This window comes from Phascolarctos cinereus, unplaced genomic scaffold, assembly GCF_003287225.1.
Source record: "Phascolarctos cinereus isolate Bilbo 61053 unplaced genomic scaffold, phaCin_HiC Scaffold_726;HRSCAF=1367, whole genome shotgun sequence".
NCBI classification, from domain to species: Eukaryota; Metazoa; Chordata; class Mammalia; order Diprotodontia; family Phascolarctidae; genus Phascolarctos; species Phascolarctos cinereus.
This window is the reverse complement of record NW_027556098.1, coordinates 327,733,932-327,749,508: the sequence shown is the minus strand read 5'-3', so window position 1 is coordinate 327,749,508 and position 15,577 is coordinate 327,733,932. Positions and strand designations below refer to the sequence as shown.

At 38.1% G+C, this 15,577-nt stretch overlaps 1 protein-coding gene across 10 annotated transcripts in view; it reads left to right on the top strand.

The window, feature by feature from the left end:
* The window catches only part of DLG2 (discs large MAGUK scaffold protein 2), a 1,818,644-nt gene that overhangs the window by 1,340,589 nt on the left and 462,478 nt on the right, over nucleotides 1-15,577 (top strand). For all 10 annotated transcript variants that reach the window (XM_078156955.1, XM_020993659.2, XM_078156957.1 and 7 more), the window contains one exon: nucleotides 14,109-14,211. In XM_078156955.1, the coding sequence (XP_078013081.1) occupies nucleotides 14,109-14,211 (103 nt within the window). The remainder of the gene's footprint in view (nucleotides 1-14,108; nucleotides 14,212-15,577) is intronic.

The window sequence follows — 15,577 nt, the reverse complement described above, 5'->3', positions numbered from 1 at the left end:
GATAAATTCTTTGGCCATGGCAACCCATTAAAGGAAAAATTTAAATGGCTGTCAGTTCTAGACAGTCCCTAGTGCTTCAATAGTAATTGTGATGGGATAGTGAAAAGGAGGCTAGAAGATGCTAAAAATAATAATAATAGGTTTTGAACCATCTATTAACATTACATTAATTATTGGCAGTCTTTGTCTAATTATCAATCAATTGCCAGATTATTAGAAAAATTGAACCATCAATAACCATATTCTTCTGGTGGATAAAACCAGGGGGAAAAAGTTAGAGCTAAATGGAAGAATGTGCTTTTCCTTGGAGAGGCAAATAAAGGAGCTGGCAGAAATTGTTTAATCATATTCCTCAAGGAAATGTAAAACATTATGCCAGAGGATATTTAGTCATCTCATTTTATAGTGCTCATGACCAGCATAAACAAAGAGACTGCAACAGTGATAATTGTAATTTGTTACTAATATAAGCCCTTAAGTATAGACTCATATGGTGTCCCAGATTTTATTTTGAAAAATCAATTTTAACATCTGAGAAAACAGGGAAACTTTATCAATGGAATGCCTTACATACAATACATTGGGATTTCTTATTTCACTCTGCATCAGTTCATATAAGACTTCCCAAGTTTCTCTTTCATCCCTTTCATTATTTCTTAATAAAGCGCAGTAGTATTCCATTACATTTGTGTGCTTTCATTTATTTAGTAATTTTCCAACTATTGGAAATAGTCTCCAGTTCTCTGCCATCACAAAAAGAGCTGCTACAAATATTATTATACATATGGATCCTTTTCCTCTTTCTATGATGTCTTTGGAGACAGGCCTAGCAGAAGGCATATACAGTTCAGTGACTTTTGGGGCATAGTTCCAATTTCCTTCCAGAATGGTCAGAGCAATTCACAGTTTCACCAATAACTCATTAATGTTCAGTAAAATATTGAACAAATTATCTCGTTATACTTGGAGACAAATATAAACCATGTGAATTAAGTGATAGCAGTTGCATGGATGTGGCACTGGCTGATTGACTTGAACCCCAGAGTAAGTAATTATTACAGTATGGACATCAACTTGGAGAGAGGTTTCTAGGGGAATGCCCCAGAGATCTGTCTTTGGTCCTGTACTGTTCTACATTTTTATCAGTCTTTGATATTGACAGATGACCCAAAGAGGGAAAGGATAACTAACATGTTGGATACGGTCAGGATCAAAAAGGAACTTGACATATTAGCGCAATGGTCCAAATAATAAAACAATAAATGTGAAATCCTATGTCTGAGTTTAGAAAAATGACTTGCATATGTTCTGAATGGGGAAGGCATGACTTGACAACAGCTTGGTTGAAAAAGATCTAGGGGTTTTAGTGGATTCCAAGTGCATTATAAGTGAAGAGTATGAAATGTCAGCTAAAAAGCTAATATGACCTTAGGCTATGTTGATAGAAATGCAGTGTCCAGAATGAGGGAGGTCTAGCCTGTGTTCTGCTATGGTCAGATCACATATTTATCATTAGGTTCAATTCTGGGTGCTGCATTTTGGGAAGGACAATGACAAACAGATGTGTTTTCAGAGGACTCTGACCAGGATAGTGAAAGGAGTGTCAGAGTCAGAGTCAATAAACATTTATTAAACACCTTCTGTGTGCCAAGTACTATGCTAATGCTAGAGGTTCAGTTAAAGGACATGGGAAACACTTATCCTTGAGAAGAGATTTAAGAAGATCATACATAATAGCTAGTTTCAAGTACTTGAAGGGCTATCGTGTGGAAGAGAGATTTGTATATATTCTGTTAGGCCTTAGGGAGCAGAACCAGGAGCAATCAGTGAAACATTCAGGAATGCAAACTTCTGCTCAATGTAAAGAATAACTTTCTAACAACTAGCATAGCGCAAGAGTGGGATGTGCTGCTTCCTTGGGAAGCAGCAAATTTTGCTTTAAGGATATCTTTGAGCAGAGATTGAATGACCACTTGCTAGGAATGTTCTAATGGCATTTTAGGTATGGTTTGGATTCCTGAGGTCTCATGCAGCTACAAGAATCTAGGGTTTTGAGCAAGCCCCCATTCTCATCCTGTCCCCCCAAAAATGCTAGTTTTTAACAGCGTAGGTTATAGAAATAACCAACTCATGTTTTCCATTTCTGCCCCTCCTCCAAGAAATGCAGTTGAATTTAGGTCTGCATCTTTTTCTCTGCTGCTGTCAGAAATGTTATTCGTTTTTAGCAAGTGCAGCAGCCTTCAGCAAAAGATGTAAACTTAATTAGAAATTTCAACTTCAAATACAATTTAGTTTGTCCACATTGAAGAGTGGTTTGGGGGATATTAAACAAATAAACAAAAAATTCTTATGTTTTAGAAACTGGCTGTCCTTTTTTCAAGCCAACTTTGAACAGAGAATTTTAGATCTGGGGGGAAAAACCTTTAGAAATCACCTAGTCCAACCTACTTCTATTACAGAAGGGCCAATACCTGGGCAGGTAGCTAATTAGTGGTGAGGCTAGAACTAGCACCTGTTCCCAGTGTCCTTTCCGTTAAAGATGTTTTCTCCCTAAGTATCTGTGATGAATTAAATGAGATAATATCTGTAAAGTGCTTTGTAAACCTAAATGCATTATTAGTGATGATGATGATGATGATGATGATGATGATGATGATGATAATGACTCTGGGAATAGCACTTTTCTTTAAATATTGTATGATTCTGAAGCTAAATCTTCTTTGGGAGATTGAGTTTTATCTTGGGCAAATTCTCCTGACTTCCTATATACCAAAGGAAACTGACCCAGGCCTTTCCTGCTGAGCCAGTTCAACTAAATTAAATACTATGAACAGTTAAGTCTTTTTTCATGTGTAAAGCATTGTACTATGGATGGTGAACATAAAATAAAGAATTAAACAACCCCTGACCTCAAAGCATGAATATTATCTTAAATATGGGCTATAATACATAATATAATGAATAATAGAAATGTGGTAATATTAACTATTCATATTTATTACAAGGATTTGGTTATCTTTTTCAGTAGGGGGAGGTGAGAGGGAGAGAAAATAAATGCTTTTTAATTGGAAAAAAATTTTAAAATATATCAATACATGGTACTATGAGGAAAGATAGAAAAGGAGAAAGAGAGAAAATTTACAGCTTAAGTGAGGAGGTCAAGGTTCACAGAGGAGACGATTCCTGAACTGGGTGCTGAAACAATATAAAGATTTTGAAAAGCAAGAATGAGAAGGCAGTATGTATCAGGCATGGGGGACAATGGGTTCTTTATGTATAGAGTCAGTATAACTATTAGCTGGTGCTTAATAAATGCTTGTCTCCTTGTCTCCATATTATGTAATTTGATCTTCACCATAGCCCTGGGAGCTAGATAATGAAATTATTATCATCTCCATTTTAAAGATGAGGAAACTGAGTCTTAGGCTGTGTTTTGTCCTAGCTAGTCAATAAGAGAGAAAGAATATGAACCAGGGTCTTTTGAATCCTAATCCAACAGGAAGAAATATCAGAAATTCATTAAGTTTAATGTAATTTGCCAACCCAATCAAAGGAACACAGAAGACTGAAGTCAAGTTACCAAATTGTGGCTCAAATCTCCATCACAAAGAATGAAGTTTAAGTTCCAAGAAGAGAACAGAAACAGGATTCAGAGCTAAATTTTTGACTGTTCTTCATGGTTTTTTTCTTTACCTGATATTAACCTTCATGAAGACCTGGCCAATTTTGGGGTAGCTAGGTGGCGCCCTGAATAGAGCGCTGGCCTTGGAGTCAGGAGGACCTGAGTTCAAATGTGACCTCAGACACATGATACTCACTAGCTGTGTGACCCTGGGCAAGTCACTTAACCCCAATTGCCTCACAAAGAAAAGAAAGAAAGAAAAAGAAAGAAAGAAAGAAAGAAAGAAAGGAAGGAAGGAAGAAGGAAGGAAGAAGGAAGGAAGAAGGAAGGAAGGAAGGAAGGAAGGAAGGAAGGAAGAAAGAAAGAAAGGAAGAAAGGAAGAAAGAAAGAAAGAAAGAAAGAAAGAAAGAAAGAAAGAAAGAAAGAAAGAAAGAAAGAAAGAAAGAAAGACAGACAGACAGACCTGGCCAATTCATATTTTGTGTTCTAAGACCAGTTGTAATACAAGCATTCAACTGGTGATCAACTCTACCTAGAAAACTTGAGGTTTCCCCATGACATTCTGAAAATATGCACTTAATGTCATATTGCATGCATTATGTTTTAGTTTTTGGATCAGAGTAGACCTATACCATTCTAGTTGTCTAAGGGTCCCCATGTGGTTGTACTAAATTTCATCTTATGTCTCTCCATCTTATTCACAAGATGAGCATGAAATATTTTTAGATGCTTCATGTATGCAATGAATTCGCCATATCCCTGATCTGTTAATCTAGTTACCCATTAAAAAATCAATGAGGATAGTCTGGCACTATGTGTCCTTGATGAAACCCTATTGGCTCTTAGTGATCACTGTTCCCTTTTTTATATACTCATAAACCCTTACTTTAATATGTTATTGCATTTTTCCAGGATTATATAAAATCATGGTAACTTTCCTATAATTTGGAGATTCCAACCTCTTTCCATTTAAAAAAAATCAAAATAACATCTGTGTTCAATACACTTAATATGATAGTACATAGATAGCTTCTCTCCCCTGCCTAATGCTGTGGATCTTCATCTGGTCTCCACAGATTTTCAAAAGTCACTAACAGAAACTCAACAAACATGTATTCTAGTCCTTTACATAATTTGTCTAGACCTGCTGACTTGAATTCATTGAGAATGAATAAGTGATATTGGTTGACTAGAAAGAGTAGTTTCAGGAGATACATAAGGGCAGAATCCAGATTGCAAATGGTTTAGGAGAATGTAGAAACATTGTTTGTAAGCAATTCTTTCAAGAAGTTCAACCATGGAGGTAAGGAAAGGGATAAGAAAGTTGTTGGGTAGGAAAAAATGGTCTAAGGAGGGGGTTTTTTTAGGAGCAGAGAATATATTTCTAGAAATATAGGAAGGAAAAACATAATGGGGAAGAAGAAATACATGACAGAGGATGACTCATGGAAGAGGCAAGAGGGGATGGAATCAAAGGTGTAGGTAGAGAAATTAACTGTAGTGAGGAATAAGGATATCTCTTTTGTGACCAGAGAAAAGGAAGAAAGTGGGACAGCTAGGTAGCACAGTGGATAGAGCACTGGCCCTGGATTCAGGATGACCAGAGTTCAAATCCAGCCTCAGACACATAACACTTACTTAGCTGTGTGACCCTGGGCAAGTCGCTTAACCCCATTGCCTAGCCCCCCCCCAAAAAAAAAGAAAGAAAGAAAAGAAAAGGAAGAAAGTATAAGTGATGACTGCATAGAGCACGATCAAGTGTGTAGGGACACCCTAGGGAGTATTCACATTGGCCTTTGCCTTAAGTGAAGAGAAAGGCCCAATGGCAGTGCTTCCCCCATATGTGTTGGCACATCTTACCCTTCATGGCAAGTATGCACTCCTAAAATGCTGCTGTGAAAATGTAATCTGTTCACATGTATGCATCAAGCTCATTTTAATTTCTTTCTTTTACCTGATGGAGGATGAGGTCACTTTAGATTCTGCCCTAGTTTCCTACCCCCAATCATGAAATCACTTCCTAGTACCAGTCCCCTGTGTTCTGTACCTTAGTTATTTTAATTAAAGGGTTTTTTTGTGCCAATTATTAGATGGGATCCCACAAGAAAATCCAATTGTATTTTTTCGTTATTAAAAATCCATTTTCGTTTGTAGCTCTTAGCTACTGTTTTTTTTCCAAGATAAATGTACTGAAATTATTGTCCAAATTTGATTAGTGCTAATAATAGTTCTTTATTAAGCCCTGAGTTGCCAAGATACCTCATATAGCATAGATATTGCCATGGTCCCTACCATCAAGCAAGTGGAAATGTAAAAAGCTGGGATTTAAAATGAATCTGACTGAAGGACAAGCTTGTCAGATGTACACACAGGTCAGGCCATTGAAATGATCCCTGCTGTCCATAAGATCCTCTGGGGTACTGTTAAAGATCATCATTGGTAGTGTGTGGGAGTAATACCAAACCCCCTAAGGAACGGCTGTTTTTGCATGGCTGTCAGACACTGTGCTACTCCTCTCTGCTCTGTTAATAGAAGGATGCAAGATGAGAACTTTTCGTCAAAGCTGCTGCTTGAGCATTAATCAGAATCTTTCTGTAGATGGCCTTTCAGACACCATGTGGTATTGGTGCAAAAAGAACAGGACTTGAAATCTACAGACTCAAGGTCAAATCCTGACTCTATTACTTAGTAGTTTTTTCACTTAACTTTGTTTAGCCTCAGTTTCCTTATCTAAGAACTGGGAATGATAATATCTGACCTGCCTAATTCCCAGGGTTTCTATGATGATGAAGAGAGATGTTTTTGCCTGCAATGCTCATAATTATACAACATAAAGTGCTCATATAATTTGTCTCCTTATTCTTTAGGCCATCCATGAATTGAAACTAAACAAAATTTGTTCATACTTTTCTTGCTACTCTCTACATTGCTCAGGCCATTCTTAGAAAATGATGTGAAGAATTAGTTTTTTGCATTTTGAGAGAGGTGTTTAGAACATACTCCAACACTAGTAGAATGTTATTAGGAATATGCATCATGGGAAGGTTGGAATCATTAAAGAATCTTTAGAATTTCCCAAAAACAATCCAGCCTGCTTTTGTCCTCTTCTTCAACTCATCCAACTGTACTGTAGGTCCCAGATATGCATACTGATAAACAAAATCCATGGGGTTTCTTTCCAGATGCATATTGTAATCAGGATAAAAAATATGCTTTATCCATCTGTTTTTTTTTCTCCACTGATGGTCAGGCCAAACTCTTTTAAGTGGTTATAGGTCTCTTCCAGGAGTCTAGAGCAGAAACAGATACCTGTACCTGCAAATTGACTTAGAAAACCAAAAATTCACATTATCTATGTTGTATTATATTTTTATATTTCTTTTGTTAAGCATGTCCCAGTTATATTTTAATCTGGTTTCTAGATGCACTGTAGAATTACACATTGATCTTGTGGCTTGTGGACTCTGAAGTTTGACATCTCTGATCTAGAGGACCCCTCCAATCACAGAGAATCATTCTTCAACTTGGACTCTGTGATGGACCTCTACCACCACAGAGATGAGCACCTTTGATGAGCATTCATCTCCTCATTTTTTTTTTTGCTTAATTTGATGCATATAATTGGAGGGTCAATGAATAAGGTTATTTCTGTTGTTATATCTTTCAAGGAATTGGGAACGGCTTTGATGTATGGATGGCAAACACCTTATTAGAAAAGAATCTTTAAGGTGGCATTTTGCAAAACTGCTTTTTTTATACTCAATTAAAGAAGATACAGTGGAATATTATTCTCTCTATATGTTTTAGTCAGTTTGAAGTGGTGAAAATGCTATCCATTATTATAACATGCAAAACACATCTTGTTTCCTGCTAATACTCTCATTAAGATTCCTTAATTTGTCTATAGATGACTTGTACAAAGAGTTTATATAGGTGGAGGAGGGGAAATATTGGTCGGTAGCTGTTGATGATTTCTGTTTTTACTAACAAGGTGGAAGATTTTTTTCCATGACTTTGGTATTTACCCTTCCTTGGACACCTTGCATTTCAGTATCTCAGAACCCTCATAATTTTTTCCTCCTCTAGCATTATTCCTCCCTTATATATACACAATTCCATATAATTGTCTTTTCCGTCTTTGTTCTCCTTAAAACCATTCTTCTTCCCCTACAAGTGTATCTTGGACTAGGGTCCAAGTAAGGTGGTTCCACTGTCCTTGATGATAAAAAAAAAAACACTTTATTAGTAATAGTTCCAGATCTTTTCATGTTTCTTTCCTTTGTTTTCCTTCTTCCATTTTTATCCTTAAATGCTCTTTGAATAGCTTTAACCCTCAACAACTTCTCTGCTTTTTGAGATGGTACTATTCATAATTGCCCACTATCCTTTGGCAGATTTTATAAATTAGCTTATATTATTCATCTGCATTGCTTTTGGCAGTTTGGGAAGTGATATTGGATCACCACAAGTTAGTTTCCTCACTTGTAAAATGGTGAGAAAAATATATTATAATTCATTTCCCATGCTTATGAGGAAGGTGCTTTGCAAAACTTAAAACAATAGAAATATGAGTTATTATTAACATTCTAACATGCAGACCTATGCTGCAATGTAATACATTGATATATGAGATAATAAATGTTTAAGCAGAAATTGAATACCCACTCACTGGAAATGGGTCCTTGCCCCAGGAAATATTCAGTAGGCAATAAGTATTCATTATGTACCTACTGCCAGGATTTGTGCTAAGCACTGAGGATACAAAGATACACTAAAGACAATTTCTGCCCTTATGAGCTCATAATCTAATGGGGGAAACAATAAGCAAATAGTTGGACTAGGTAATTTCAAAATCTACCCACTTGGAAATTCATGATTCTATGACTTTTTTAAAAAAGTTTTGAAGAGATAAGGTTACCTTAGAGCAGAGAAGCTGAGGCCTGCCTTCATGTAGATATCTGTATGATCTAGATATAGGGTATGTTGCAAGGCATACAGTGAAAGTCAACCTTCTCCATTAACCTAGAGAAATGAATTTTTAAAAGCAGACTTCAGCTGGAACCATATAAAACATTGTTAAGCAAAAGGAGATTGTGGCATCTTCATCTCTGCAAAGCTTCACAATCAGAAATTATTTTAATCTTTCTTAGATGATTAATATGTTGGAATAATTCAGGTAGGGAGATGGATTGAATTATCTACTGAGTTTCCATCCAAGGTTGGGTCTTATGGGCCTATTTACCTTCTCAGGTAATCACTTGATTACACATTGGCATGTGTATAGGAAACGGTAAGGATGGTAGAATGAAATGTAGAGAACAAATTAATAAAGCTACAGTACAGTTGGCATTTGAAAGCAAGTTATATCATTGGAGACACTTATTTTTAAAACATCAGTTTCTGAAAATGTTTCTGAGATGGGAATCAGTTTCTTTCATGGTGAAACACAGAAAACAAAACCTGTGACCTGGATAAATTAGATACCACTAGAAAGAAATTTAGCAGGAGTAAGTACAAGGTGACCCATACAACCAAACCACAAATACACCAATCAGCTTAGTGGGGGGGGGGGGTAAAACGCCTGGGAATAATGATTGACCATGAGTTAAATATATTAACAATATACTTGGGGAGTTAGGAGGAAATCTTTCCTAATTTGTTCAAAATCATATACTATCTCCCTCTCGAATTATTTAACTACCATTTATTCTCTGTATGCTTATAGATTCCATTAGAATTTAACCTCTTTGTAAATACTAATTATTTCAATCATTGTACTGTGATGTATAAAAAGTTCAAGAGATAGAATTTCTGGATAATTAATCATTTTATTAATAATGCTAGCATATAATTAATAAAAAGTGTCAGTGATACTCTTGAATGCCAAAGACTCCTCATAGAATCCACACTTATATGCCCTTGGAAGAGTAGATGTTCCTGAGGGTAGCAATCTATTCTGATTGATTAACAGGTATTGAGAGAGAATGAATATTATAATGAGAGGCAGACCTATTCTAATGAAAGGCTGGGTAAGTGACTTTGATCATGTCATTTACTTCCAAATCACCCCCAGCCTTGAGGGTCTAATCAAAGAATGTGTCCCCCACCCAAACCTAAGTAGAACACAACAGGGCTCCCTCACCTACCTGGGGATCTCAGTGTTCAGATTGAAGAGAAAATTAATCCAATCTCATTATCAGCAATTTCTTTTAGATGCCGGTTTGGCTTAGTAGAGAATAAAAGTTTCAGAAAGGAAAAAAATCCTTTTTTGTGTCTTTCCAATATTAATAATCAGTTATTTAATAATCATTTATCTCAGTACTTGTATCCCTAGCACCCAGCACAGTGCCTAGAACATAGCATGTGCTTAATAAATCTTTGTTGAGAGAGAGAGAGAGAGAGAGAACATTTATTAAGCTCTTACTATATGCCAAGCATTGGGAATGCAAATACAAGCAAAAAGAAAAACCATCCCAGCCCCCAAAGAGCTTACATTCTAATGAAGACTCATTGAAGAGAGCTAAAAAGAGGGAAGGGTAAGGTACCCATGCAGGGGCAAGGTGAAGAAATAGTCTAAGGAATTATGGGCTGATCCAGGTTTGAAGTGAGACTTCCTCAAATAGAGGTTTGGAGAGAAACTCACCAAATAAGGGAGGAGGCCATAGGGGCAGAAGTGTTGCCAGAATGAGAAGGCTGCTTGGGTGGAAGAGAAGTTGCCTGGGGAGTCACAGCCAGGCGGACTTTGCTCTGAACCTGGTGCAGAGCTGAGACCTCTCCAGGATTTCTGACTGCAAGTTGCTCCTGTTTCCTAATACACTACTTTTCAGTCACCTCTGTGCCTTAGGAAGAATGGGGAAATTTGCCAGAATCTTTAAAAGAAAGAAAAATTAAAGGATGTTTCTTCAAGATAAAGTGACAGAAATGTCTGTTTAGTTAAGGTAGAGCAGACTAAGAGATTGTTAATGGCTGCCATCAGATAGATGATGAGATTTTAGAAGGAGGTTGATGTGATAAGCAGTAAGGGTTCTAGTTTGGGAGTCAGAAGCTCCAGGGTTCAATTTCAGGCTCAGCTACTTACTACCTGGGTAACTTTGGATAAATTACTTAACCTCTCTGGGCCTCAGTTTCCTCAGTTATATAATGATAGGGTTGAACCCTTTTTAGGTGACCTCGAAGATCATTTCCAACTCTCAATTTATGATCCTTTGGTCTCGTGAATAATTGCTCACTGTGCTACAGAAAACCAATGGAAACAAGTTCACCTAAATGCAGATGGAAAATCATTTGATATAAGAATTATAAAGGAGTGGAAATGAGGATAAAATAATATTTCTGTAAATACACAAGAAAGAATAAGCAGCCATCTGGCCTGGAGAGGTGAGATGTCCAGTCTGGACCAGTCTCTAGAAGGGATTTCAAGATCCTTCCAGCTCTCTGATATAGAATTTTAAGGTCAAGATCTCCAAGATCTCTAAAAAGATCACACTTCAGAAAGATGATGCATTTTGATGCAATATAATCATCCCAAATTCCCCATTCTGGGAGTGTGACCTAGGAGAAATCTCCCTTAGGCAGAGGAAGGGAAAAAAATTGTATCCTCTGTATTAATACAACCCTCCCTAGACCAGAGAACTGGGATAAATGAGCATAAAATATGCCCCCAGAAGGTTAAGAAAGATTTTGCTTTTGCTTCCTATCCCCAATTGTATTTAAGAATTGACCTTTAACTGGAAATATTTTGTTTTAGTTTTTTAAGCTTTCCTCCTTTCTTTCAGGAGAGAAACCAATACTGGAAGGGGGAAGGAAGGAGGGACAGAGAAGACAGAGAGAGAGGGAGAGGGAGAGGGAGAGGGAGAGGGAGAGGAGAGAGAGAGAGAGAGAGAGAGAGAACAGTATCAGCTCTAGGCATTCTTGATTCCAAATTGCCAAAATTCATTCTGGAAGTATGCATCAGAAACAATGCAGTCAAATTCATTTAGGAATCAGACACAGGATTTTGCAGTCAGGCCCAGGGGAGCAGGGCTGTATTGCTGATTTTTGTAGCGGGTTTGGGGAAGAAGTAGCCCATTTCCATTTTTAAAAAATAGCCACTACAAAATGACACCCCTAAGTTGCACTAGTTTCTGAGTATATGTTTGTCATTCCTCATTACCCTGGTCGGTCTTTCTTCTTTCTTTCTTTCTTTCTTTCTTTCTTTCTTTCTTTCTTTCTTTCTTTCTTTCTTTCTTTCTTTCTTTCTTTCTTTCTTTCTTTCTTTCTTTCTTAGCAGCATATAATTTTTACTTTGTTTTCTTCTCATTTGGATGGCAGGTGTCTATTCTAGCACCCTAGACAACTTACATAAGCCAAGTTCCAGCACACACTAAAATCCTAGCAGAGGTGGGGAAGCAGGAAATAGTTTCCAGTGAAGCCAGACAAAACATTACCAGACATGGGTTTTAATGTTGCTCTGAAAGAAGGCCAGATGTGTGAATCTAGTCAAATTCTAGACAGACTTGGGTTAGACATATCTTGGTCTGGTCCGCCATCCAAGCTGTGTCCCTGGGAATTCCTCCCACCTACACTCTTCTCTTCCCATATGCTTCCACAGGGGAAGAATTACTGGGTTGGCAATTATCTTTCCATCATCAGAAGGGCACTCGAATGGCATTCGGTTTGTACCTTTCTTGTGCTCTTGCTCTTTTTCTATTATAATGATTTATATGTTGTAGCCGTTTGACTGAAAGCTCCCTGAGGCCAAGATCATTGTCTTACTCAGAGGTGTAGTAGAAAGAATTCTGGACCTGGAGTCAGGAGGCTTAGCATCAAATCCTGGCTCTAATGGGTAGTAGTTGTACAACCCCAAGGACAAGGCATTCAGAACCATAATTCAGAACTGTGTCACAATTATCCCAAACCCCCGCTTTGGGACAAGTACCGTAACATCCTTTATTTACATAATATGCAGGGGAGCAGAAGGACAGTATAGACACTTCCCCATGCTGGAGGAGAGGCAAAGCTTCTAAGGCTGCTGCATAAGCCATGGGCAGCAGGGCTGGGAAAGGAAAGAGCTCATTGAAGCCACACATTCGATACCTTCCAATTTTAATCATTTTTTATTAATTAGGTGACAAACTGTTGTTTCTACGCTGCTAAAGGACTGCAGATGGTGTCGTCATTGTTCAGTCGTTTCAGTTGTATCCCCTTCATGATCCCATTAGGGGTTTTCTTGGCAAAGAAACTGAGACAAACAAAGTTAAGTGACTTGCCCAGAGTCACAAAGCTACTAGGTGTCTGAGACCAGATTAGAATTTAGGGAAATTGGTCTTCCTGACTCCAGGCCCGATGCTCCATCCACTGTGCCACCTAGCTGCCCTGCAGATGGTGGCAGCTACCACTAAATTTGGTACCCTGGAGCAAAACCCCAGTCCTAGGCTCATCAGTCTAGCCCATTCCTGCTCTAAAGTCATAGAATCATAGATTCAGAGCTGGAAAGAACTTAGAGGTCATTGAGTCCAATCCTCACATTTTACAAATTAAAGTCTGGGATCAAATAGTAAGCTAGTAAATTCTGAGGTAGCATTTGAACTTGGCTATTCCAGGCTCCAAGCCCAAAACTCCATGGACTTTGCAACCTACTGGCTTAGCTATTTAACTTCTCTGAACCTAGTTTTCCTCAGCTGAAAAAAAAAAAGGATCTAAAAATATCTGCTCTATTTACCTCTTGGAGTTTTTCTGAGGAAAATAAATATGAGTAATTATTATCATTCACCTTTAATCTCCCCTAGTACCTAGAATAATGCTTGGTACCCATCAGGCACTTAAATGATTAGAGAATGGAATAAAATGGAAAGGAGACGCAGAAGTTTACCACCACAATTCCTCTGTTCAAGAATCTTTAGTAGCTCCCCATTTCTAGTAGGATAAAATATGAACTCCTCTTGGCATTTAAAGCCCCGCACAATGTGGGTCCACCCTATCATTCCAAGCATATTACTCACCCTCATATTCTTGGCATTCCAGCCAGATTTATTTTCTTGCTTTTTCCCTATACACAGCATGCTATCTCCCAACTCTATGCTTTTGAGTTGGGATTTGTACCAATCCATGGCTGAAATGTTCTCCCTCATTTCTGCCTTTTGGCATCACTAGCTTCTTCCATGTCTCAGATCTAGGTATCAGACTCTCCTGATGCCTCCCTCCTAGTTATTAGTACACTCCCATATTACTTTATTTTTACTTAGCATATTTTTATTGTTATTTACTCTGTGCCATATTGATCTTCCTGAAGAGAAGGGATTCTTTTTCCATTATGGATTGGACAAGATGGTTGCTGAGGTCACTTCCAACTTGGATAGCCTTTTAATCTGTGAGAAAGAAGAAGGGGAGTTTCCATGGACCCTCACTTACCCAACCTCTTTGTATCCTACGTTCCCAGGTTGTTCACTTTTTTTCTGCGTTCACATTATCATGCCTAGTGAAACATCTTCATCATCTTCTCTTGCAGGTGAACGGCATTGACCTTCGTGGTGCCTCCCACGAGCAGGCTGCAGCAGCCCTAAAGGGGGCAGGGCAGACGGTGACGATCATAGCACAATACCAACCTGAAGGTCAGTCTGGAACACAGCTTCTGAGTTTTTAATGTGTGTGTGCACGCATGTGCATGCTCAGATACAGTATGCCGAGTTATCATCCGTTATGTTTTCCTAACCATAATTGGAGAGGCATCGGTAATGGAAAACATGCCATTCAAGTCTTGAGAACTGACAGTTGCCTGTGTGTGCTACCTGTGTGCTTCCAGGCATTTGGAAATGTCTGCTTGAAAATAATTGAACAGCACCTGGCATTACTTTCATTTATTTTACATTCATATCTATTATAAGTATTTTCTTGGAAATGGAACCTACAAAAGCAAGTAATTAAGAATTAAGAGTTGCCCATGCTGTGACAATAGACCACGTTCTGTAAGCGATCTTCTCTCCTTTCTGTATTCCTTTAACTCTTTATGGCTAACATGACTTATGGACATACAACCTTTTCTCTTACACTCTCCCATCCCTGGTTTTGGTTAATTATTGTCATTCTTCTTCTTGTGCCTGCTGATGGAATTTGGAGTTACCCAAATTGTGGGCTTAGGCTTTTTAAAACCTCTGTTTCTGTGACCAAAATGGCATACAGTGAATCGAATGGGAAGAGAAGCATCGTTCAGTAAATTACTCAGTAGTTCTAAGAAAGGGGCTGATCCTTGATTAATTCAATTCTGTACAAGGTGCCATATAAAGAGCATGAAAAGGTGATTCCTACTATCAAAGAAGTTGTTGTTTTTCAGTCCTGTCCAGTGACTTGCCTAGGGTCAGGAAGACTCATCTTTGTGAATTCAAATCTGGCCTCAGATACTTATTAAATATGTGACCCTGGGCAAGTCACTTAACCTTGTTTTCTTAGTTTCTTCATCTGCAAAATAAACTAGAGAAGGACATGGCAAACCACTCTAGCGTCTTGGCCAAGAAAGCCCCAAATCAGATCATAAGGAGTCAGAAATGACTGAAAAACAACAATAAAACCAGGGTCACACAGCTAGTAAGTGTTGGAAGCTGGATTGGAGCGCAGGTCTTCCTGACTCCAGGTCCACTGTGCCACCAAGCTGCCCTCAAGGAAGTTGACTTACTTCCATTTTACCCCAAGGCACAGGGGGGGAAATACAATCTTCTTTAGTGGGTGAATATGGCAAAGTGCTGACCAGAGAACACAAGATGTCAGCATAGAAATGTTTTTTATGAAACTAGAGAGAGAATGGCTCTTTTAGTCTTCTTTTCAACCAAGTCCATTTTGTTAGCTTGCTGTGTGATATGCATTGGCCATTCGTTGCCTTGGGGAATCATGGACCCCTTCCTTTGAAGCATAAATATAAATACCAGGATCAAAGGAGCTACAGTTAAACAAAAAAAAAATTCGAATATATGCTTTGTTGTATTA